This window comes from Crassostrea angulata, chromosome 7 (assembly GCF_025612915.1).
Source record: "Crassostrea angulata isolate pt1a10 chromosome 7, ASM2561291v2, whole genome shotgun sequence".
Lineage (NCBI taxonomy): Eukaryota > Metazoa > Mollusca > Bivalvia > Ostreida > Ostreidae > Magallana > Magallana angulata.
Genome location: NC_069117.1, coordinates 26,754,612 through 26,780,250, shown reverse-complemented (window position 1 = coordinate 26,780,250; position 25,639 = coordinate 26,754,612). Strand labels below are relative to the sequence as shown.

General features: G+C 33.7%; 1 protein-coding gene and 1 long non-coding RNA gene across 7 annotated transcripts; one reads left to right on the top strand and one right to left on the bottom strand.

Annotated features, from left to right (window-relative positions):
- Positions 1-2,175: 2,175 nt before the first annotated feature.
- On the top strand, positions 2,176-22,602 carry LOC128193228 (E3 ubiquitin-protein ligase TRIM33-like). Of its 6 annotated transcripts, XM_052866567.1 has the most exons (5): positions 15,274-15,863; positions 16,360-16,421; positions 18,736-20,636; positions 20,743-20,903; positions 21,740-22,602. In XM_052866567.1, the coding sequence occupies exons 3-5, from the start codon at positions 18,812-18,814 to the stop codon at positions 22,403-22,405; spliced, it is 2,652 nt and encodes an 883-aa protein (XP_052722527.1). In that variant the 5' UTR covers positions 15,274-15,863; positions 16,360-16,421; positions 18,736-18,811; the 3' UTR covers positions 22,406-22,602. The 6 variants fall into 6 exon arrangements, with proteins under 6 accessions (XP_052722525.1, XP_052722528.1, XP_052722529.1 ...); XM_052866565.1 differs by lacking the exons at positions 15,274-15,863; positions 16,360-16,421 and adding an exon at positions 2,176-2,381; XM_052866568.1 differs by lacking the exons at positions 15,274-15,863; positions 16,360-16,421 and adding an exon at positions 12,997-13,117.
- On the bottom strand, positions 6,780-9,264 carry LOC128193229 (uncharacterized). Its single transcript, XR_008244607.1, has 5 exons — positions 9,111-9,264; positions 8,788-8,877; positions 8,629-8,693; positions 7,850-7,950; positions 6,780-6,911 (listed from the first exon to the last, which is right to left on the bottom strand). It is a non-coding gene; the product is annotated as an uncharacterized LOC128193229 (long non-coding RNA).
- Positions 22,603-25,639: the final 3,037 nt, after the last annotated feature.

The window sequence follows — 25,639 nt, the reverse complement described above, 5'->3', positions numbered from 1 at the left end:
ACTATGACGTCACGTGGCGTAAGAACACACAGTGGAATATCAAAAATTTATCCCATGGGTGATATCCACCGTATATTGGGATAAACATGTGATAAAACAAAATAAATAGTGCCTGTTTGGGAGGATAACAGTTGAAATTGACACCCCTCGAAAACCATTGTCAACCTCTGCTTCGTTTTCTCGGGGTGTCAATTTCAACAGTTACCCTCCCAAACAGGCACTATTTATATATATTCATTTGATCTCCTCATTTGATCTCCTTCAAGAACTAAATAAATGAAGAATTTGTGTATAGAATATAGGAAAATAACAGGAAGGTATAATATCAATGGATTTCCTCCTTACTTAATATTATTTTATAGCTACTGTAGACAAATCAAATCAAAAGTTTTAGGTGGATCTGATAATGATATGTTATAATGAAATAATTTATTTCAATAGTTACTGCAGTTGTATTTCAATAGTGGTTGCAACAGTGTTCTATAGAAGGGACGACAACTCTTAGCATTCATGTAGAAAAAAAATGTAAAAGAGTTGTCTACCATACTGAGGCGCATAATTCATTTGAAAACAGTATTCAATATTTCCGTAACTTTTAGTCCACTGAAAAGCTTAAGATGTCTCTCATAATATTATAATGAGAAAAATCAGTTTTGTCAGTCACTCGCGTGTTTTTTTTGTTTGTTTAAAAAAAAATGATAAACGTTAAAATTATTAAGAGTAGTTGCATAAAGTTGAGCACATCATTCATTCATTTTTTCCTTACCCTCAAAATCAATATCACAGTGATGGATGTTAATTATTTTATAGCGTGAAAAGGATAGGATTATGTAATTTTAACAATATTTATTAAATGTAAAGAGGGATTATAATACCTTGAGGACTATGATCAGGATTATTGACATATATTTAACTACTTACATTTTTCTACGTATCGATTTTGACTTTAAATTGGGGCGCAAGCGGGATTTGTTTATTGATATTCAAATAATTAATCGTACAATGACTGAAAATTATATAAATTTAAGTAACAAGGAATCATTCTTTGAATATTATGAGGTGATACAGTTAAGTTCCGGTCGAGGATTTATTGGATTTGATCACGCCCGACCGAATTTATCACCTACCAATGCTCAAAGAATGATTCCTTATTCCTTAATAAAACCGTGCATATATTTATTACTCATATATCCTACTTGTTTTGGAATCTTTATTATTTGAACTTCAATGTGGTGGAATTCTGAAGTAACAATTTTATCATGTTTTGTCATAGAGAACACAAAATGCATGAGGCTTATCTTGTTCTTCATGATCAGTACATGTGAGAATTTTAGCTGTAATTATTTAAACAATAAACTGCTTTCTTTGGTGATTCATCGGGATATGAGGGTATCGACATTTCAGGAAAAATACGTAACCCGCGTTAGTGGGTTATGTAAAAAAAAAATTCTGCAATGATCACTACCTTCATAACCCGAATGAATCATAAAAAAAGCATTTTATTGTTTATGTTAACACTTTCTTTTAGCTAATTGATAAATTGATTATGAAAAGAAGGTTAGGTAAAATTCACTAAATTACTGTTCATGTAAATAAGAACGTTAGCTAAAAGAAACAGCCAAATCGCCTCCTGTGAGACTTTCAGCTTGACATCATCATGATTATTTCGTGCAGTCCGTGATTTTTCTTAGGTCGCTGTATGTTACGACCAAATGATAAACACGGCGTATCAATTTCAGTCTCGTCAGTTTCTTGTCAGTTTCAGCCGCTGTATACTGTATTTCGACCAATCGATAAACGGGGCGTGTAGATTTCAGTCTTGCTGTTTCTATAGAGCTATGAATTAACTACTAGTATAAGTTTACGTAAGAAACAGAGGGAATGATACTCGGTAGACGTAAATATATAATAATTACAAAACCTTAATGTCATTCATGCATTTATGTATTTGTTGCAATTATATATGTGCATGTAAACTTAATCTAAATCTACGTTAATTATTCCCCTTCAGTATACAGCAATAACACTATAATATTACGTGTATTATACAAGTCTCAATAGACTCCATAATATCATTTCTAGTTCTGTCTGTCATCTCATTCGATGGTTGACCTGTTATGTGTTTTGCCCGTCTCAAAAATGAATAAAAAAGGAAGAAGCGTGCTTCAATGGCACAGATGAATGCAGCAAAAAGCCGCCCAACCTGAACATTTGGACCATGTTTATATATTCTGTGTACACACATAAAAGCTTCGCTGCCTTTGTCAACAGCGGGTAGATCGACTGTACAGATAGGTACTTCAGTAGATTCGCGAGTGAACATTGTTGGAAAACCAGTTTTAAACGATAATCTACCGGCACAGATTTCATTCAGATCTGAGGTAGGTATTGTTTTCTTCTATAAGTTTTGCTAATATTTTGTAGCGATCTTTATCTGGATTTAATTGACAATGACTTGTGTATCTAGTTTCGATTACCTTGCTAAATCCGTATTGAGTTATGTGGACGGGGTTTACTTCGTTTACATGTAATAAAGTAGAAGGCCTGTTTGCTTTCCTTTAAGATGTACATGTAATACCTAAGTCATGGGCAGAAAATGGTTAGTAAAAAAAATTATTACATACAGTTTAACTTTATAAATAGAAAAATGATGTTTTATGTGCAAATGGGCCTAAAGCAATGCAAACTGGTACAGTAATTAACAACATCGGCCATGCTGCAGACAGAATCATGCAACAATTCCATGCAGCGACATCTTGTAACAACCACCCTTCTTTATTGCGTGGACCCTGAGGTCCACGCAGAACATATATAAGCGAGGTTAAACCGGATGCTATGGGGAAAATTCAGCTTGCGCATGAACTAGCCTGGTTCCTGTGCGTAATGGGTAGCTCAGGGAACCAGGCTAGCACACGTTTATCTGAATCGGGATCGGGATTCCGTGCCATTTTCACACATAAGTTCAAAGGCGCTGTAATTGTAAAGTTGTCGGTAAATAGCACAAAAACAAAGTATTCCTTTTTAAAAAATGATTGGCATGTGATATGAACTATCAGTATTATGAAATAAGTTGATGTTATGCCGAAACTACAACATGCATCAAATAACATAATTTGCAATGTTTTGTTGTTTTCCGAATACACAAGTAACTTAACTTTACTTTTATAGTAGGCGAGGCTAGAGAACTTCCCGATTAAATTTTTTAAGCATTTAAGTATGATCGAATAATTATGTCACTGTATAAAAGTTTAAATCTCAAGAAAAATGCACCATATGAATATGAAATTTTTAATTTACACAAAGCTGTCACTGCATAGTTAACAAAGTAGTGCGAATCGTAATGTGTGCGCAAATAGTAGAATTCACCGAATGCCTGATACTATACATGCAAACTTCATTCATAGATAGATTATAATTATTTTAGAAGAAAGAATTCTTTAAATTCTCTAGAAAAAAAGTCAGGACTCTATGTTTAATACGTAATACAACGTACATATTTAGTGGTTAAGCAGAGGGCTAGAGTCGGTGGAATCTCTGATAATCTTAAGGCTTTCACGTTTTCGTTGGAAACACATGCAAATGGTCCACGTATTGTAGTCCTTTTTTAAAGGACAGCAACTTGTTATCATTCATAAACAGCTTCATTAAGCAAAATTTAAAGCTGCATTATCATATGACACTCTACCCTATTCACAAAGCTGTCAGATATCAAATATAAAACCTCTGCCTTTTTTTAACCATTTTGTATTGCCACCCAACTCTGAGCAGACGATAGGTCGACAATGTCGTAAAGTTAATATCTTCTGTTTGTTCTCATTGCTATATGGGACCTTCACTTTGTTCAGGGTACATATTTGTTTTCCCATTATTTTGCAGTGTGTTTGTCACAGATTGACAAATAGGGTAAAATGAGTTACTCAAGTGTCTCAAACTACGATAAAGTTTGTATTTATAAGGAAAAAACTAGTAATGGTGATTGATGATAGACCAAGTATTTCCGGATTGGACTTTGAAAAGAGTTTGCGCAGATGTTGATTTTATTTATGCCGGGTTAATATATGTGTTCTATCGATTCATATTTTTTCTTACATATGCATATTCATGTACCTTAATTCAATATTGACCACATACAAACATACCAGCGTGAGCCACTAATTACTTGTATTCACTATTTGTAAATTAGAAAAAAAAAATAATTTCAAAACCTTCTCAAATGACCTTGTCTGGACTTTCCCCAGAAAGAATGTTGATAGATGAGAATTTCACCACATATAGACTTTTTAACCCGGCAAACTTATTTTAACAAAATCCATTAAAACCTGGTTTTATTTGCTAGTCAATAGAACCATCGTATTAGCAATATCTTTCTGTGATCCTCTCACCCTTTTCGTCGTATTCGGCATAAAAAATATACCCTTAAAATCCCGTCCTAAGAACTGTAAATATGAAGGCATTCTTTAAGGAAGGAGTCTTTTCTGGTTTTCGACTTGTCAAACGTAAATTTGATTAACTGTTCATTAAATCAAGATGAAAGGAAATTAAAATAGTATATTTTTCTTTCTTTTTTACTATCATACAACTTGGCATAGAAAAATGTAATCAATATTTAGAATGAAACAAGGACTATATTTTTGGCGTAGGAAAATATCACATGTTGCGCAATTCAGAATTGCTGCAAATTATATATATATAATGAGTCTGTTTTATCATTTTAAAAACAATAACAATAATGTTGGATTTTTTTTTACAAATTTGAACTAATAATATGATACTTGGGTTTCAGAATATGTTTTTAAAATATGATTTTCCTATCAAATAACATTTTTATAAGCTTTTTAAAGCGCCCATTCTAAACATTGATTTTTGTGAAAAAATCACTAAAATCAGTTTTTCTCTCTTATGAAACGGTCAATATATTAGCTTTTTCTGTCAATTTATATCTTTATATAAAGTCTTCATAATACATAAAAATAAGAAATATTTTATTATTGGAAGCATAAAAAAAATAATCAAAATTTCTTCAAAATTTAAGAAAATTAGAGGAAATGCGGGCTAAGCAATATCAATTTTAGTATAAACATTTATTCCAATTTAGTAGTATAAGCTGATAGACACTCTCATGGTCTATGATTTCATTGAAGATTTGAATCTTCAAATCTTAAACAAATGTCTACAGAACTATAAAGAGCTACACTTATTCTTATCACTCTTTACGTTGAGGAAGAAGGTAGTGACCTTGACCTGACCTTTATCCGAAAACAAAAAGGTCAAATTTAATTAAACTGATAGAATCATTAAGTAATATGATCTGTTTGACTGTGTCAAAATTTCATGCATTTCTTATTATAAGAAGTATGTTTGATAATAAAAAGACTCCTTCCTTAATGCATCAAAATGCTTTAACCATAACTATTCTTTATTGCTGTTTTTTCCTCAGATCTCGAGCATTTATTTCATGTAATTCCATCATGTTTACTTTGACATAAGACTTTTATTTGTACGCGAATTAAATATCACCAGGGGGCATTTATCAAAGTGAATTAAGATAAAAATTGTAATCATGTTTCTGTCGAAAATTTCAGCTTTTCAGTCTGCTTTTAGACATCATATAATCGTATCGCTTATAAAATAATGCTAGCTTTATACATTTTTAAAATCAAAAGGCACTTGTTCATCGCTACGGCTTATAATAAATTACTCGTGCAATTAGTTTGGGTGGTATATGGCTGCAAGCAATTTTGAATCAGACTAATGAAGTTAAGGTAGATACACAAAGCAAAAGTGACGGGCCTTAGCGTACACTTGTAAAAAGTCAACACGAGATATGGATTCTATTACTTTGAATTGCCAACATTGTATCAAGCCTTTTTCATGCCCAGGTGTGGGTAAATATTGCACTCGTTTAATAAGACTCCCTCATAGAGTGCAACACCTGTTGTCGGTTACCTTAACAATATATGACTATACTATACATATATAATTAATGTACCTGTTTTTCGAAACTTTAAAACCAAAAGGGGGGGGGGGGTGGAGTAAAGTAAATGAAGCGTCCCTGTAAGTCAATCTTTACCCTACTTATAATTACACTAGAAGAAAATATGTAGTGTATCAGAAATTACTCCTGCATTCGACAATTTAGATACCATGATTAACTTTGCACTTGGGTTTCAACGTACCGCTTAGCAAACGATTATTTGCAATTAGAGCAAAGTGCTTATGTTATTCATACTGAAGATATATTTCAGTCGTTTTGTAAACAGAAGGACAAAGTGAATTGAGCTTCAAAAATTAACCTGTCAAATTGTAAAGATTACAATTTCAAACGATCGCAGCCTTGATACGATCGGGTCTCGATTATAGCATTCTTATATCGGCTTTCCATTAAAAACTCCAAAATGACAGGTATTTTAATTCACAGGTACACAGGCAAAAGTGGCTCGCATGAATCTCATGTGAAATTCATATGAAGTTCATGCGAATTCTTCGCATGAGTAAGAGACGAAAAGTAACACGCATGAATTTCATGCAAAAACCTCATGCGATTTTGACATTATTTTCATGCGAATATCATATGATAAAAATTTCGCACGATATTCATGCGAAAATGTATATCTTATGTTTCACTGTTGTTTCATGCGAATATCATGCAAATATCATGCAATTTTCATACAAAATACTATGCAGCTTAATCCAATAATCTTGAAATCTTGATCTCTTTTTATCTAAATTTGAGAATATAATCTGTTATATTTGAAAAGAAAACTGAAATCCTTAATTTGCTTTATACAGAATTAACATTAACAGAAAACAATGACAATAATCTTCTTAGGAAAATCTTCTTTATTTAGATAAGAACATAATTCAAATTTCTTCTTCTTCCACTTCTCGAAAAGGCTTGTTTCTTCATCAATCTACAAGAAAATATACATCATGCAGTGTTCTTGAAATTTACCTATTACTGAATGGCATACCGGTATCTATTTTGAATGTGAATTATTAATATTGGCAGATAAAAACTAAATTCATTGATATATGACATGCAGTTGATAACATGATAAATGCTCGTTAAAGCAGATTTGATCAGATACAATAAATTTCTGATTGTCATATCCGAATACTACCATTCTCACTTTAAAATATCACTCTGATCCATGTCCTTGTTGTGATTTTATGCTTTCAGTTTGTGAGTTTATTACATAAACCAAATCTCTCACCTGAGCATCAATAGCCATAACTTATCAAATCTACTTTATGCTGCCAAATACAAAACATTTGGACAACTTTAAAGAGTACTGTTCGTTTTGTTTAAGAGGATTTTCATATTTTTCCTCACATAATCATCAAGCCCCTTTTGTTGTTTCAATTTTTTAGGAAAATATTTCTAAATGTCAAAAACAATTTCTATTGTGGCCCAACCCTAGGAACCATTACATGTATATGAACAAATTTGAATCTACGATACCTCAAAATGCTTGCATACAAGTTTCAGCTATTTTGACCAAAGGCTTTTAAGATTTTTTTTAAAAATAACACATTTTTTATCATTCTAATTTCACTAAAAGAAGGTGTGACTTTTCATTGTTTAATTAACAAACTGGAATTCCTTTCCAACTAATATTGTTTTGTGTCAAGTTCGATTAAAATTGGCTCAACTGTTCTGGAGAAAGAGAAAATGTCAAAAGTTTACAGAGGGATGGAGACTGACCTGGGACAGAATTAAGACAGACAATAGTGATCAACACATGAACTTTTCGCTCAAGCCGGTTGTTTGAATCACTTAAATGAGCTTCAATGTTAAACATTGATCCAAATTATTATACAATTCTAAAATAGAAGAAGTATTACTTACCACTGTATCCATGAATTCTTCCAGAATGTTGTTGGTTGTTATGCTGTTAAAATCTTTTCCAAAGAGTCTTTGCAAATCTGCATGTGCAAACTTAAGGTTCTCTGCAAATATTATTGTTGTATAATTATTAAATGATTTCATTCCTGTTTGATCTTATAAATATCTTCGGTAGATATAATTAAGTAATACAGCTATTGTAATCTTGATATTCATTAATGGATTTCTTATTTAATATTTTTCACATCTCCTATAGTCTGTCCCAAGATATTTTTGCCGCATATTTTCTTAAATTATTCAATATCTATAAATACCTCTTGGTTCAGACGATGTTCATTCAATAGTATGAAAAAATCCCAAGATTTCCCCTTTGAAACGCCCCCTCTAGCTTGTCGGGTATCAGTACACGGCTAAAAATAAAAAGTCTACGAGGTTTTTCCATTGCCAAGGAGATGAAGAGGCCCGGATGATAACGTTGAAAAATTGCGCGAGGGGTCCCGAGTATTTCCGAATGGAGAAAAGATGTCAACATTCCCCATTATAAATCTCCGTAGGAAATCTGTTTTCGTTCCTGTGAATTTTTACGAGGGAAAAATGATAATGTGTGAATGAAGTTATCTTGGGAATTTTCCCTTCCATCGATTTTAATTGCACTTCAGTCACAGGTATGTGTATTTTTATTAAAAATCGTTCAAATATGCAGCAAAAATAACTTGGGACAGACTATACACAAATTCTTAACAAAACTACATGTAAGTTGTTGTGCTTACTCAATTACGAACCTGCTATTAATGGCGGAAAGACACTCTGGAAAAATATGGAAGGATCTTTTCTTCTCTTCTTTTGACTTTTGGAAGAAAACAAGCATATATAATGAACAATTTTCAGGATTGGCTCGAGTATAGAATCTCAGTATATTTAGTACTTTGATTTATCCTCACCTTTTATACAGCCAACAGGCATGTCATCATGTTCACACCTCCATCCAAATAGTACCAACTCCATATCCGTGTAGGGATGTTTTTGTCATGCTTCAATGGAAAAGATATCAGATATTTTATTGCATAAGCCCATAACATTACGCTAAGGATATAAGCAAAGTTTGCTCTGTTCATCATCACAATACACTGCAGTTATAAATAATTGTAACGAATTCTTTATAATAATTTGCAAAAATTTCGAATGATGGTTTTTATTTATTAAAACGGGAAGCAGAGATCTTCCGATAATACATAAATATGTCATTTAGGCCTATGTTTCTTACCTCTGTCATTCACTTTTTACTCGAGTCTCGTTCCCGCTGACGTCACATATTGCGTAAATTTTTGGTACTGAGAACCGTCAGGATGGTGTTTGATTTTACATAGAGCAAAATACCAAAAATCAATAGATCAGATCAGATTTTGTTATTTAGATATGATTAGAATAATTATCATTAATAATTTAAAGCGCTACAGGTTGATGTGCATCTTTTTTGTAAGCCCTTGCAAACATTTTATTCGTTTCCGAAATCCCGTTCGAGTTATCTCCCGCGATAACTCATATGCAGACAGACTGAATTTTCTCTAGCTGCAAAGTTATGTACATCGGCACTGGCTGATCAGTGATGCAAGCCAGCAGAAACTTTACATCAACGTCATCAAGATGTGTCCGATCTATCGTACGATTATAAACTCAGCGATTGAAAAGTTCGTGAGCCTGGATTGGAGAGGAGCGGATCGTCAACAAGCAGGTACCCTAGAACTACGATGTTTCAAGTGTGTGCATATTGTATGTTTACATGTTATATGTTAACTAACGTTTCCAGATACGTGTTTAAACACTAAATAATCTACTGTTATTATTAAACTTAGATGCAGGTCTTTATATGTAACTATACAATCTACGGGGAAATTCGGGTTGACAGAGGGTCTGTCAATTTTCTCCGAAGAGCTTTGGATAAATTTCTATCTATTATGTATTTCTTATACAAGAATGAATGAACACAGTGTAACCGTAATGATTACGAAATAAATCTGCAGATATATATTTTAAACATACGGTTGCAAGCATGCAATCTGATTTCATGCGCGGATCCAGAAAAAAAAATTCGGACGGGGGGGGGGGGGTGATTGATTAAGTAACAAGGTTGGGAGGGGGAGTAAGCCATATTTTTATGAATTTTATACTTTAAATTTAAAGAGTTTTTTAGGGGGTCTGGATCCCCTTGACCCCTACTAGATCCGGTCTACATGTATAATTTTTGTGCATATTGTCACGGGGAATCCATTTATAGGAGTATATATGTAGTGTGAAAATGTTCATAACATTTTATTTTTTTCCCTACAGGGTTGTTTTAAGATCCAAAGCAATGTTACACAGACAGAAGAATAGGTGAATGCTGTTCCAGTATATGTTGTATATATGATGGCTATAGCAATAACATACATGTATATCACTTGGGAAATCATGCACAACAAACTGTCCATATGATGATACCATGTAAGTATTTATTTGATGAAATATGCCTTGCGTTTTGAATATTTTTAAAGTTTGTAATTACATGTATATAAAATCAGACATGGATTAACATATATTTGATAAAAGAGGTCGGACATACCTCTTGATCTCATTTGCTTTTGATCAATAAAACATACTGTAAGTTATTTCAATACAGAGATACATTATGACGGTTTTTTTTTGTTAATTTTATCTGAGTGTATAAATCTTGTGCTTTTACGCTGTTATACATGTACTCAATACATGTACATTTGTTTGCATGTTTCATTATGAATTATATTTTGTCCTGCATATACACAAGGTTGACAAAGATATTTAAATATGGAGAGGGATAAAGAGACATGCTACAGAAGAAGGAAGATAAAGGCAAGTGATACAGACACCAGAGTGATTACACCAACATCAGTCCAATAACATTGGTACACACTGAAACATGAGACCACAAAGGCCTGGATTCTTTTGAAATATACTGTCATCTGTGCAATATCACTTGGAATCATGGAAAACTTGTATCACAGTGTTAACAATTTTCAGTGAATTTTCAATGTCTAGCATAGAAATAATTAATTTTATGTTTGAATATATAGCTGGAAATTTTCCTATATGTAATTCACTTTATACTGCGTTCAACAGGTTTGGTACACGCAAACTCATAAATTGTATCTCAAAAACATAAGACTTAAAGTATGTATCCTAAATAATGACCAATGCAATCAGCACAGTATTACACATGTAATAAAATCTTAATGTTTACTGACCTTCTAAGAAGAGAGATATAACTCTCAGTTGGTGTGAATGACTATTGTAAAGGCAAAGTTTTACATGTTTACATAAACAAAGACTTTAAAAGTTTTGAAAACATTTATATTTTGATAAAATGTAAACTCTATTCTAATTTTTATTTATACATGTATTAATTCCAACACATGTAGAAATTGTTTAGTTGTCTTAATGTCAAATTTGTTAACAAAAAAGACACTAGTATGTCAATATATGAATGAAAGAATGTTTTTAAAGTGTTATAAATTGATTTGTCATAATTAAATTTTATATGAAAAACATGCAATTTTCATGTGAATTTTGCATGAATTTTATATGAATATGACACAAATATCTAATCGCATGAAAAACATACGAAAAATTATTCGCATGAAAATTGTACATTTTTCATGCGAATATCATGCGAACATATTCGCATGATATTTGCATAAGAAACTTTTCATCTGATTTTCGCATGATTAGCGCATGATTTTCATGCGAAAAGGAAATCGCATGAAAATTATGCGAGCCACTTTTCCCTGTGTACAGGTTGTTTAGATTTATAATTAAGCGCTCAAAGTGGATACATTGTTTGAACGAGGCATAGTCCATAAGTCAATTTCAGAAAATCCTTTCAACGGTGGCTATTTCACTCCAGCGGGGGTTTAAAAATCAAGGTTTTAAAATTGATCATTCCGGGAGCTAAGTATAAAAAGTGATTGTCTGATTTGGTCAATTAGTTTTGTACCCCACTGTGTATTTTCTGACTGTCCTTTGAATCAACGAAACACTCTACTTCCATAAGAGGATTTTGATCAAAGCCCGAAATTTGTCATCTATAAATAAGGGGTTTTTTTTATAGAAAAAAAGACGAGATACAAAAAGTACTCTGAATCATAGCTTTCCTTTTTCATTGAAAACTATTATACATCGTTCGAATAATACAATATCAATAACTTGTACATGTATATATTGAATTAAGGGAGATGGAAAACAAAAAAAGTACCAGATGTGATCTGTCAAATACACATTAAAGTCTTCCAATGACTCAGGATACAGTTCTTAAGCAGTGCTAGATATTTCTCTGTCGTGATCGATCTACAGATTTTTCTTTCATCATGCAGTCTTTCTTCTTCTAGATCTGCGCATGCCTCATTTATTACGGTGGCCCCAATTCTTCCCCACTTTATAAGCAAATTATTGAAATTCCTTGCCTCGGATCAGAAATTGGTCGTAAAGATGATTTGGATTTAATTTGTTGTTGGTTAAATGCCCGCTGACCACGCCTGGGGGACAGCTTATAAAATGAATGTTATCTTTATACCAGAGAGTAAACAATCCCTCTCTTCTTCCCATGAAACTGAAGAGATTATAAATTTTCTTGTTTATTTTCATTAATTTGATTTTAAAGCTCTTAAAGAAAAGTGTCATAAAGTGCATTTTGGAAAGTGTTTTTATTTTTACCTATCTCTTTTCATTTTCTTAGGAATATACTACAGTAATCAGATTGAAAACTTCTCGACTCATGAATCATGACATCATTTTAAAAATGTTTTTTTTTTTGAAATCACAAATTTGTGCACTTGAATTTTAACATTCCATTCTATGTTTTAATCAAATACTAAATATTTTCCTGTGTACACTAGTATAGGACGAATGAATTCAATATTTATTTCTTATGGCTATTTTGATTAAGTAATTTGACACTGAACAAACTCTAATAAAAATGTCACGCCAAATTTTTTCTTTACCCATTATCCACCGAGCGCTAGGCACTTATCTTAGAAAATACTGTTTTCATAAGGTATATCCAGTTCACCACAGATAAGTTCGATTGATTAATAGAATGCAGCAAGGTTTATACATATAGAAAAAAACTGTCTTTAAATACCCCGTTAGACCTATGTAGCGTTTTTATCTTTTGGCACCGCCGAAGAGTATATTTAGGTTTGGATTTTTTTTTCTGACACAGCACAAAATATATTAAGGAAAGTCAACATAGAGGTGAAAAAGGTCAGTAGATGCGCATTTCATTAGTTACTAATTAATGAATTTTAATCAGAGAACACACCAATGTTTTGCCAAGCTAGGACAGAGTCTACTTGTATAAATTTATTGTGTTGAGGAGTAGCATGGATTTAGGATGATTTTAGTCTTGTTTGTCCAAGGTAAGAAGCTAATTATGCACACTCTGTAGTCTGTATATACCCTCATGTTTGCCCATATCTATTGACTTGTGAAATTAAGTGTATGTATTGAATAAACAGAGTACACGACCTTTTCATCCTCATTCCTGTACATGTGTAGCAGTATAATTAAAAAGATTTACATTCAAATTTGTCAAATTTGCTGAATTTCATCCGTTCGAAATATAATATCTGATTCTGTAGGCCTGTGAATGATGTTCTAATCCAAGAGGAATCTTTGACTAGATTTGGGATTACAGTTGGATGGGGTCAAAGGGTGAACGAAGGTGGAATGTCTTTGAAAAGCTTATTCATGTCACACTGTCATATTTACTCTGTATTTAGAGAAAGTCATTCTTAACTGATTTATATTCTCCTAATTGTCCACAGAGCTCGGTTAAGAAACATTCAAAGACAAAGGGATGTGTGAAGACAAGTATATAGATAAAGTTCGTCTCAATTCAACCTGTCGCATTTTAAGCGTAGTGAATTTTGGAGTGTACTAGCTAGACGGATTGAGTGCACTTGCGTTCGTTTTGGTCTATTTAATTTGGATTTTCTCCTCATGGGCTACGTACGTATATATTTACCATCTTCATGTATACTTTTTGTGTTTTTTATACACAGCTCTTAAAGTGGGAGGAATTCATTTGACCAACTTTCAAAGGAAAATTGATGTGTTTTCAAATTGTCTGTAAGTGTTTTCACTACCTGTACTCTCTGGAAAATACAATCATTATAATTAATAATTAAATAGTCTTGTTGATCATTGATGTTTTCCTTCGGAGGTGATCGTCATACTTTCAGATAATAAATGTATATAAATATCCAAATCTAATAATTAGTAATTCCACAATTTGTCCAAGTCTACTATTTCTTTGTATTATAAACTTGAAATCCTAGATGTAGACGATAGGTTAAGTAGCAAGTTCAACGCTGGAGATACCTTCACACAGGTATAAAAATGATTTGTTATCATCACCAATCAGTACAAAATTATTCGGAACATTAAAAGGTCATAAAAGCATACGTTTGCCCAACCCACGGGGCATAACAGCTTCTGTATAGTCACCGTCTTAACAATTCTCCTTGTGTAGTTTTGTTTGAATCTTTGTTTGACACACCTGTGTACCTAACTGACACGAAACTATGCATGTTACAACGGTGTTGTGTTAAAATTTAAGTTGATTTGATAAGAATATTATAAATATTTTCATGTTTTAAAATGAATTCTAGATGCATATAAGTTACTTTATTCTCTATAGTATTCTTACTTACTATTTGAAATTTAAATTATATAATTAAAAAGAAAACCGCTCAATTCTGCTGAAACTACATGTAAGTTACTTGTATAAATAAATGTCATGTTAAATTATTGTTTTTTTTTTAAAATTTAAGACAGATATGAATTCTGTTGGAGTGTATTGCTAACATTAATACTTATCTCTGCAAGATCTTTTGATGGACGGGTTGCATTGGGTGGATGGGTAGGTGGGTGGGGGATGTTTCTTTTTTTATGTTCTTATGTGTTTCTATAGAAAAATTGAAAGCACACGCCTGTCGGTCCCTCCACTTTGCAAAACGAGGCTATGTGCCTGTTTCATTTCATGACAAGTCGGATATTTAGACAAAGCTTGCATGACAGAAACTGTGACTTCATTTCAATACATCATGAACGGTATCTATACATACCATGCATCTAGCCGTTCCTGAAAACCCACAAAGTTCATCTTTTACAGTTGTTTGTGAACATTAACTATTCTAGAATAGGTGATAGTGCCTGTATGTAGTCTATATATAGAGAGGCTAATTTTATATAGACAAGTTTTCTTTTCGCCATTCATTGAATTTTAACGTAAATAAATATACAGTGACATGGTCTCGATTTCATTTCGTTTTCCCATGAGCTGAATATCGGCCAAATAGTTTTTCCTTGCAACCTTACACCTGTCAGATAAGTCTGTTTATAAAACCTTAAGTGTCCCAACTGTCTTTCATTTCAAAGAACCTCGATCCACTGCAAAAGACAGGATCAGATATGGTTATATATGATAGCTAAAGACAGAAATGTGTCTTTTGTTGTCTATCGGTGCAAGCATCTCTCCACATCAGTTTTTTGTTCCTTTATTTAGGGTAATCACAATTTCAATACACATCTTACGTGTCTCCAGGCCGGGGGTGCCCAGGGACAATACAGGTATCATACCTGGCTGTTGTGTGTGTTTGTATTATAGGTGTTCCAGAAATATAATGGTGAATCAGATCTCGCTCCACTAAGCTTCAGCAATGAATCAATTCTTTACTTGTATGAAAACACCGACCAGTGTGGGGGAAATCTGGTGTACTTAGCGGAGAATTTGACAGATCATCAGCTATCGCTACCTAAACACGTTGTCTTTAAATCGATCTAGCATTAAGTAACAAGGATTTAACATAAATACAACTATTTGGTAACACTAAACCTGCTACTAAGACGTTTAACATGGAATTGTGAAACTTCACTTCTTTTGCTACTAGCCAGGCAATACGAAAGGATCAATGGGCCCTAGGGATGTGTAATGGTTCATGTGCAGGTAAATAGATAGGATCAACCGAAGAAACTCAATTTAAGTGTTTGGAAAAAATTATCTCTCAGGAAATTTCTAATGCTTAAGTATTATACAAATAAATAATGTTACAGCGTAGATTAAAGTAAAAACTGGATAGCATGTTATACATAATAATTGCCTACATGTGTCAAGATTTGACCTAGCTCTAGAAGTATTAAGGGTATTTCAGACTCCATAATAATCAAAGTTCAGGTATTAATAGTTTATGCTTAATGTTGTATTGTGTTGTTGATTTCGTGGGATTTTAGTCCGTTATTTGCCTCTATAACATTCGTATTTGTCATTAAATTTTAATCAACGACGAAATGGAATGCTAAAATATCTAAGAAAAGGCCCTAATTGCAAACCATTCACAGGGTATTTGAAAGCATTGACAATAAAAATAGGGTTTTTAATTTCAAATTACTGGTACCTTTCAGTTAACAGTAAACTCGTAGCCTATGACGTTTTGTATTTGTAGGATTCAATACACACATAAAGATTTATATGTCAACCCCAACACGGAGATAAAAGAAACGAATGGTATGAAACAGCTCAACTATCGACGCAATGTCGAGGAAAACCTTGCAAGTTTTTAATCAATTTTGCAGGTGCAAAGGAAAAGAAGCAAAACTCACAGTAAATCAAATAAAAGAAAACCATTGCGACAAATTCAGATAATAGATAAACTTCTTTACATTCCTGTAAAAGTATTTGCTATTTTCAAAACTGAGTGCTCTCTGGAATTTCAAAAACATCTAATACATTTAGTCAGTCAACGTGTAACGTTGTGATGGCAGGCACGTAGCATCAGGGGGGGGGGCCCAGGGGGGCCTGCCCCCCCCCACTTTTTCTCGCAGCAACAAAATTTTTAAAATTTACATATAAAAAATTGAATTATCATAGAGTTGGCCCCCCCACTTTTTTAGGAGTATGTAAAAAATTGATATGAAAATAAGGAAATAAGGAATGAAATTGAAGTTATATACTATCCCAGCCCCCCCCCCCCCCCCCCCCCCCCCCCCCCCCCCCCCCCCCCCCACGGATTAGGATTTTGAAGATTTTGGAAAAGTTTAAAAATTTCTTTTTTTTTTTTCTTTTTTTTTTTTTTGCTTGTCAAGATTTTTTGGATGAGTCTGGCCCCCCCACTTTCAAAAACGATGCTACGTGCCTGATGGTTAGTTTTGTTTGTTTACTTACAATATAATTCTGGTTAGCAGTGTTATTGCTGTAGTTAGAGTCCTTGTTGCCTTTGGTTTCCACAAATTTATATGCCCAGGTACTGAGCTAAGTTACATGTATATTGGTTTTAAATATTGATTTAGATGAATTATGAAAAAAAGTTTAGTCTTTTATGTAGATTAATTTCATTAAATATTCTAAATCAAAGGTATATACATTGCAGTATAATTAATATATCGGAGTCCGATTGGCTATATTTGCGTGCAAGTTAGTCCGCACCGAACTACCCGAGATTTGGCGTGAACCCCACTCGCAAGTGCATAAGATTATCGTCGGCCGAATATTAAGGGTCTTACTGAGAAAATATGACTCACATGTTTTATGTTCCAATTTTGAATGGAATATTAAAAAAAACAAAACAAACCCCAGTTTTCACCATATCCTAACATAAAAGTTGATGAATGCGTTTATGATTGATAGCAATAACTCTTTAATGTTTAATGTACATGTAAAAATGACTGCTGCTATATTCAGACCAATGTATTGATATAAAAATGATGAAAAATGACAAATTTCTATGATTTATGCAATTCATCTTCGCTGGTTATATGGCGTGACTGCTCATTTTTGAGGAATCACTTTAAAAAAAAAAAACCTTTTCTGTCATTGAAAGCTTTTTGACATTTATTACATTGTGTATTGTAAATATCTGTTTAACAAAAGTTTGAAAGACTGTATTCAAATTCTCTGACAAATATTGAATACCGGTATCCCTTTGGCTTGTACAACATCACAAAGTACTAAATTGTATCATAGAATAGATGAAGCTGAAAAACAAAAGAATTTTATATTCGTCTCCTGAATAATGAATAAGTCAGACAAATCAAATCTTTTCAGTTGTTAAGTTTCTCCATATATATGCATATGGTATCAATTCACTTGCTGTGTTGAAATCGATATACCTGTTTTTACTTCAACAACGAACTTGCCAATATCCTGGGTAAATATTTGGCCTGCATTGTATTTTTGGCAATTTCAACTCTGTAAATTGTATAAGAGATTGGTTACTCATTTATTTAAAATTCAGATTGGCAGTGATTCTGGTATTTTAATGCTGATCCTCTTAATAATATTTGTTTAGAAAATTTGTGGCCTCGGGTTGATAATATTATTTTTCAAGGAATAAAACTCCTTTTAAAGGAAGATGGGAGTATATCTATATGTAATTGGAATTACAAAATCGTTGTTTCCGTTCACAACGAAGACCTATCTTATATAAGTACATGTATAATCAGATTGAAAATAATTGTGGAAAGATTTATCTTTATTTGAATTGGACTTTAATGCGAAGCTTGGTACGGCGATTTCACTCTAGTAAAAATTAAGATCCCATTGTCTCCGTTCGTCTCCTAAATCGATGCAATTATCGATGTGATGTAAAAGTTTAATTCATTTTGCGAAAAATTACTTAACATTATGAACTGATATCTCTTATTTATAGCCGTTATTGGAATAGCATATAATGGATTTCTCATTAAACTTTGAAATCCAAAGGCTGAACTTTGGTTCTCCTTAGACTCAGTTCTTACACCTTTCCGTGTAAGCGCATTAAATTTTCAGTCTACTCTCGGCAAACGACATTTAATAATCTTTATGTTCTACTGTCTTTTTGCAGAATGGGCTGAGTGAAATACGAAGAGATAGAACTTTATGTCTTGAATTCCAAGCAGTTCTTAAACTTTGAAGAAAAAATGGAGACTATAAAGCAAATTCAGGACGAGTTCCTCGTTTGCCCCATGTGTCACGAGCGATACAAAGGACCAAAGCTTTTGCCATGTCTTCATAGCTTTTGCCGCTCGTGCCTTACTCGTGATCTCGAAAAAAGTACAGGGAAGAATCTGCAACCGGAAGTGAATGGAAATTCGGACGAAAATACGGCGTTGAAGAACTCCAAGCTTTACAACTGCCCAGTGTGTAAAGCCGATATACACATTAGTATACCGTCGGGAAATAATAACACCGACCAGTGGGCTGATCTGTTTCCAGACAACAGTTTTATTCAAAACATGATTGAAAAAATACAAATGTTCACCGAAACCAAGAATTGTGAATCATGCACCCGCGAGGGAGACGAGGAGCCAGCCAAGGCAGAGGTGTGGTGTCAGACATGTAGAGTGGCCTTCTGCGACGCTTGTATCAAAGCTCATAACATCATAAAGGCATGTAGAGAACACCAAGTGATGCCTCTCAACAACATGCTTCAAGATCCAGTTCAGAGTATAAAAGAAAACAAAAAAGAAATTCAATGCCCCTACCACAGGGAGAAGATGATAGAGTACTACTGTGTCGACTGTCATGTCACCATCTGCTCGTCTTGTGTGGCGATGCAGCACAGAAGATGCGAGATAGTTGAAACGATTAGAGAAACGGTCCAGAAATTGAATCCCGAGAAAGAGTATATCAAGAACGATCTTGAACTCCAGTCAACAGTGATCGAGGAATGGGAAAAGGAGCATGTCCGAGAATTGTCCGAACTGACGACCAACAAGGAGAATTTGATCAAGGAAATGTCCGGTCTTCGGAAAAAAGTAAACGAAGTCTTGTTAAACCTAGAGAACAAACTCGTTGACTCTTTGGATCAGAAACATAAAGACACACTCGTTGAAGTAAATGAACGCTTGAAAGACGTTGAGGAAATGAAGAAGACGCTAATGAATACGACTAGATTCATGAACTACTTGATGGAGTTCGGAAGTGATTCAGAGGTCGTGTCTGTGTTCGATGTCATCAAAGTTCAGACGGACGATATGAGAGCGACCATCCAAAAGGCCAAAACCAACAAACTCAACACTAGATTCAAGCTCGCACTAGACCCTGCTATACAAAGAGTGTTAGAAATGAAATCCTTGGGGAAAATTGTCGACATGGTAGACCTGAATGCCAACGGACTGAAGAATTATCAGCCTGTTGAAAGAAATTCTTCTATAAAAAGGACTGGAACATTTCGAGTAGAAAGGCCACCCCAGCCCCCTTCTTCTCTGCACTCAAGCTCATCGGCCTCTTCAACATCCAACGAGTCAATAAGCTCGCAGGAAATGGCTCCCATGAGACCGAGAAGAAATCAGCCAATCAAGCCGAGTTTGCGAGAAAGTATGGGACTAAAAACTCCGAGGCCATCTATTGAAACGCCTTCTCCTGGAAGCGGAAGAAAGACGCCTCCTGCAAAGTCAGGAACAATGCCAAGGACAATAAGAGTGCAGCGACCTCAGAGTGTCACCAGAACAAAATCGTCTGGAGGTTTGGACGGATCAAAAGATAAGACTGGCATCTCAAACGTTCGAGCCACCACGCCTTCCAACGTTCGTGACCGACCAACCACGCCTTCCTCCAGGCTGTCAAATGTTCTCTCCCCGCGCACTTCTAGGAGAGATGCTCCCCAACCTCCGCCTCGGCCGAAGTCGGCAGGAAAACGTGAAGTTAGCACCGTCAAAACGCCATCAAAGGAGGAACTAGCTAAAGAAAACAAAAGGAAATCCAATGAAAACGTGACTCCCCAGGCACCAGTTAAATCAAAAGGTGCACACCACTTCTATGATTACAGAACTAAATTAAATAAAAACGACAATTTCTGAGATATGCAGACTAATTAGTTATTCAAAATCACACTATATTATCTTTTTAGGTCTTCTACAGATGTTTTCGTTCAATGGAAGAACAGACGGCGATGCCAAGAAATGTTGGCCGCTAGATGTGGCTGTTCTTGAAGATGGCACTCCTGTCATAACAGACTTTCATAATAAGAAAATCAAAGCATTTGATGCCACTGGGACTGTTATGGGAGAGGTAAATTTGTACACACTTGTTGGATTTAAAAGCACAACCCTTTACATGTATTAATGTACTTATATTTTTTGTTTAAATATCAGAAATGTGATTTCCCATATACATGTATGTGTTCACCATCTCGAAAATATGTGCTCACCATATCAATTAATAGAAGCCATCTTTGAATTTTTAATATGACTTGTGTTTCACATGTAAAACACTTCTGAAAATGTTACAGACATGCATAACATGGGTTTTTATGATTGAATGCAGTGGGCATAAACTTAATCCTAATCTGAGATTGACTTAAACCGCAGTTCTAAAAGCCAATGCATTTTTTAAATATCCCTAAGAAAAAGTCAGTACAACTTAAAATTTAAAGTGGCATGGTCACGATTTTGGTCAAAAATTATTTCTCCGATTTTAATGTTTAATGTTTACAATGCTTCAGTAAGGCATTTTTAATATGCAACCAAAATTAGAGTGTCAGTTGTTGAGTTATAAGCGAGTTACAGAGCTTTCAAGCCTTTGTTTACATTTTGAATGTTAAAGTGAAAATTACAGTTTTGAACCAAAAATAATGAGTTAAACGTTAGGAACTGTTTTTTTATGCTTAAAATGAATAAGAAGATAGACAAATCAGTTTGAAAAAGATTTTTACTGGTATATTTAACATATGTAAACAAAAACAGGACACGAGCCTTGTTTACATTTACAAAAAGTTGTGAGCCAATTCATTTGATCATTAGAAATGCATTCCTAAAGCATTGTAAATTATAAAAACAGAAAAATAAGATTTGACCAAAATCGTGACCATGCCCCATTAATAAGAAAATTGTACTTTTTTTTAACAGAGTGCAGTACCTAGCTGGCCTCATGGCATCGTTGATGTGTCCAGCTGTGAACTGGCGGTGACCCTACCGGAACTGTCCACCATCATGTTCGTAGTTGTTCAAGAAACAAGCATGCGCATACGTAAGAGAATTCGCACCAGTAAACAGTACCGCGGTGTGAGCTGTGACGCAATCACGTGCCCCGGAACTCCATCCCTTGTGGTCACGTGTTGTGCTGCTGGGATGCAGTGTGTAGATGTTTTGACTCTAGATGGCGGTCTTCTACAAACTTTCCGAGATGATTACAGACATAAGGGGCAGCTTCTTTTCACGTGGCCTTACTATGTGACGTGCAATACTCAAGGCGAGGTCGTTGTATCTGACTGCCAATCAAAGAATGGCATCATCTGCCTCTACCGGAATGGGAAAGTACGATACGAGGCAAACTTGAATCAAGACATCATCAGGGATCCGCGCGGTATTTGTACAGACCAATTTGGAAACATATTCATTGCAGACAAAACTGGAAATGCTGTCCATTGTCTTAACAATGAAGGGGATTACCAGTCTGTTTTGATCAATGAAGCGGATGGCTTGCATAGTCCCATTGCAGTTTGTCTGAGTCCATTTGGCCAGTTGGTTGTCACCCAAGAAAACGGTGACATCAAAGTGTACAAGCATAGCTAGTCTAGAACCTATATATATGAAAGGGCGTATGAAAGAGGGACAACTCTATTTCATATGAATTCTCTATAATTTAATACATTATATTACATGCATTCTAATATTGAATAAATCATATTGTATTATATATATGCAACTGGTTCAATGATTTATTTGAAAGTTGGAATTAAGTTTAATAAATAAAAAGTCTATCAAACGAATGATACATTGTGACATATACCAGACATATAATCATAAAGCATATAATAATGGATATACATATGTTGCAGACCAAAGAATCTTCCATGGAAACTCTCTCTCTCTCTCTCTCTCTCTCTCTCTCTCTCTCTCTCTCTCTATCTGCGTGTGTGTGTGTGTGCATCAATTTTAAAACAAACTTTTTAATATACTAGTAGATAGCAGAAAGCTTTCATTATCTTTGCGCACAAATTTGATAAGACATTACGTGAAAACTAAATGTAAATACATGTAATCAAATAATGCTACTGCCACATGCATCTTAATATCTCAAACCTAAAAAATGGAAAACTTATGGTATTATACACATACATGTAATGTATTTGAAAATGTAAATTGGAAAGTATTTTCAATTATTAGAATGTTCTGGCTTTTCCTTTTTTCCTTTGAAAGGGCGTGGTCACGATTTTGGTCAAATTCTATTTTTCTGTCATTATTTACAATGCTTAGGAATGCATTTCTAATGATCAAATGAAATTTGAGAATCAGTCGTAGAGTTATAAGTAAGATACAGAGCTCACAATTCTATGTCATGTAAACAAGGCTCGTGCCCTGATGTTGTTTACAAAGGTTCAGTGTACCATTAAAAATCTTTTTCAAGCTGATTTGTCTATCCTCTTAATCATTTAAGGCATAAAGAAACAGTTTCTAACGTTTAACACATTCAATTTAGGTCTTAAACCGGAATTTGCACTTCAACATTTAAAATTTAAACAAAAGCTTAGTTTACATAGAAAGAATTGTAAGCTCTGTAATTCGCTTATAACTTAACAAATGACACTCAAATTTTGGTTGCCTATTAAAATTGCCTTACTAAAGCATTGTAAACATTAAGATGGCTCTATACACCACTTTTTGATGACGCAGTACGCAAAAAAGTAAATCTGGAAGCATGCGATTCCGGTACTGGCTGATTTAAACTGAGGCGAATTGTATGGGGACCACTCTTTTGAAAAATTTGTTAAATGAATCGATTTAATTTGATAATTGGAAAATTCATTACTAACAAGTAATGTGGTATGTGACACCTTCACTTTGTGTGGTATTATTTATCGAAATTAACCATAAAACCAAGTATAATTTTTTAAAAAGTTTCTTTCCCATATTACACCGTAGCGCAGTGGGTTAGTGGGTTCACTACGAACCTGTAAATCATAAGTTCGTTTCCCGTTGAGAACAATAATTTTTTTAACTTTCCAAAATTTTCTAAAACGTATTTTTTGGTTGAATACTGTGAATTCTAAACCAGTGGAAGTATTTCAATTATAATATACTTTAATGCACATTACTATCGACAGATGTTCCTTACCACATTAAGGGGATGGGAGGGTTACAGGTTGGGATACATAAATCCGATTAGCCTAGTCAATTTCCCCTTTATTTATTTGACTTAGTTTTGCATTAAAGCGAATATATTCACTTATACAGGCCTATAATGAAATACGTATGTATTTATCATTCCAACATTATATTAAGGAAATTTTCGTCAACTCGGAAATGAAAAGTCCCCAAGGTGTTTGGGCCTTGGAACTTAGGAACGATAACGCTTACCTGAGGAACTTTCATACCAAATAAAATTTAAAATATTTCTTGTGTTTATTTGCAATGATTTTCATTCAATTTTTTATGTCACAGTTATTAAATTACATTTTCTTTTAACATCAAGCAACTTTTTCAGATGATTTGTCAACAGAGTAAGAAAATATGAAAAATTATGTTTTGGGGAAATACTCAAAAAATTACAATAATAACATTTTTGAATGCTAAGAAGTGTTATATTTCTTTATGTGTCCGAAGGAAATATCCATCATATGACAAAAAATTTTCTCTCAATTTGTTAATAGCTGTCTTTTTAAAAAACATTTTACAAAAACACGAAAAAACATTTAAAGATTCTTTAAAAATACCTATAGTATCCCTATCATCATTTTAATATTTGATAAGTATATGTTTTGTGGTCTTCTATTAAAAATTGGAATAAACTGTGGGTGTATAGAGCCACCTTAAAATCAGAAAAATAATTTTTGACCAAATTTGTGACCATGCCCCTGTACAGCTTATGCATAATTGAGCTCCATATCATCTCAGGTAACCTGTTCAATTTGAATTAAATAATTGTCCGTCTCCATTCAATTATTAAAGATTAATTCTTATAAAAACAAGCGCCTTGAGATAACTATTGATATGTTGAATTTTTGTATAATGCAAATATATATTCCAATAAATAACTGATTAGAAGAAACACAGATTGTTTTTAAGTACATGTACATGTCTGCTTAAGTACATCAAAAGAGATCGATTATTAGCCGCTTCAAAAATACACCAGGGACACCGATTAAAAGATTGTAATTAATGGATCAAACATGTCGAAAAAAGAAAACTGTTTTTTTTTTTTTACATTTGTAGCGAAAAAACTGACGCATGAATAAAAAAATAAATGATATTTTTAAACTTTATTCACTTTTTTACGAGTAATCGACAAAAAAAATGTTAGCCGATGATCGGAGTGACCGTGCGATGGTCGAGTACTCGTTGACATTCCTAAATGCTACATGTATTAATCAACAAAGATGCATGTAAAAATAAACTTACTGCGTGTTCATATATAAATGTTTTACTAAATGAATGAAAATAGGGAGGCATAAAATTGTTGATGCATTTTTTCACGAAAACTATTTGGGTGCTAGATCTGATGCTACGATATTTTTTCCCATGTGAGTCAAGGTTTTCATAGTTACAGTACATGTATAATAACTTACTACAATAACTCTTTGAAGCATGTGGTTAGTCTGTGAGTTCGTTTCTCTCAATAATGCACCTTAAGGTTCGATCGAACGGAAAACCATCATCAAAAGTGCAAAAAAGTAATAAATTAACGATGTTAAAGTCGTCCTCGGATCCCCACGGGTGATTGCTACAGTAACTCGTTTAACCGTGTATATCAGACGATGCGTAAAAGTTAGCTTGAATTAAACTTCATTTATCAAATAGCTAAAAAGC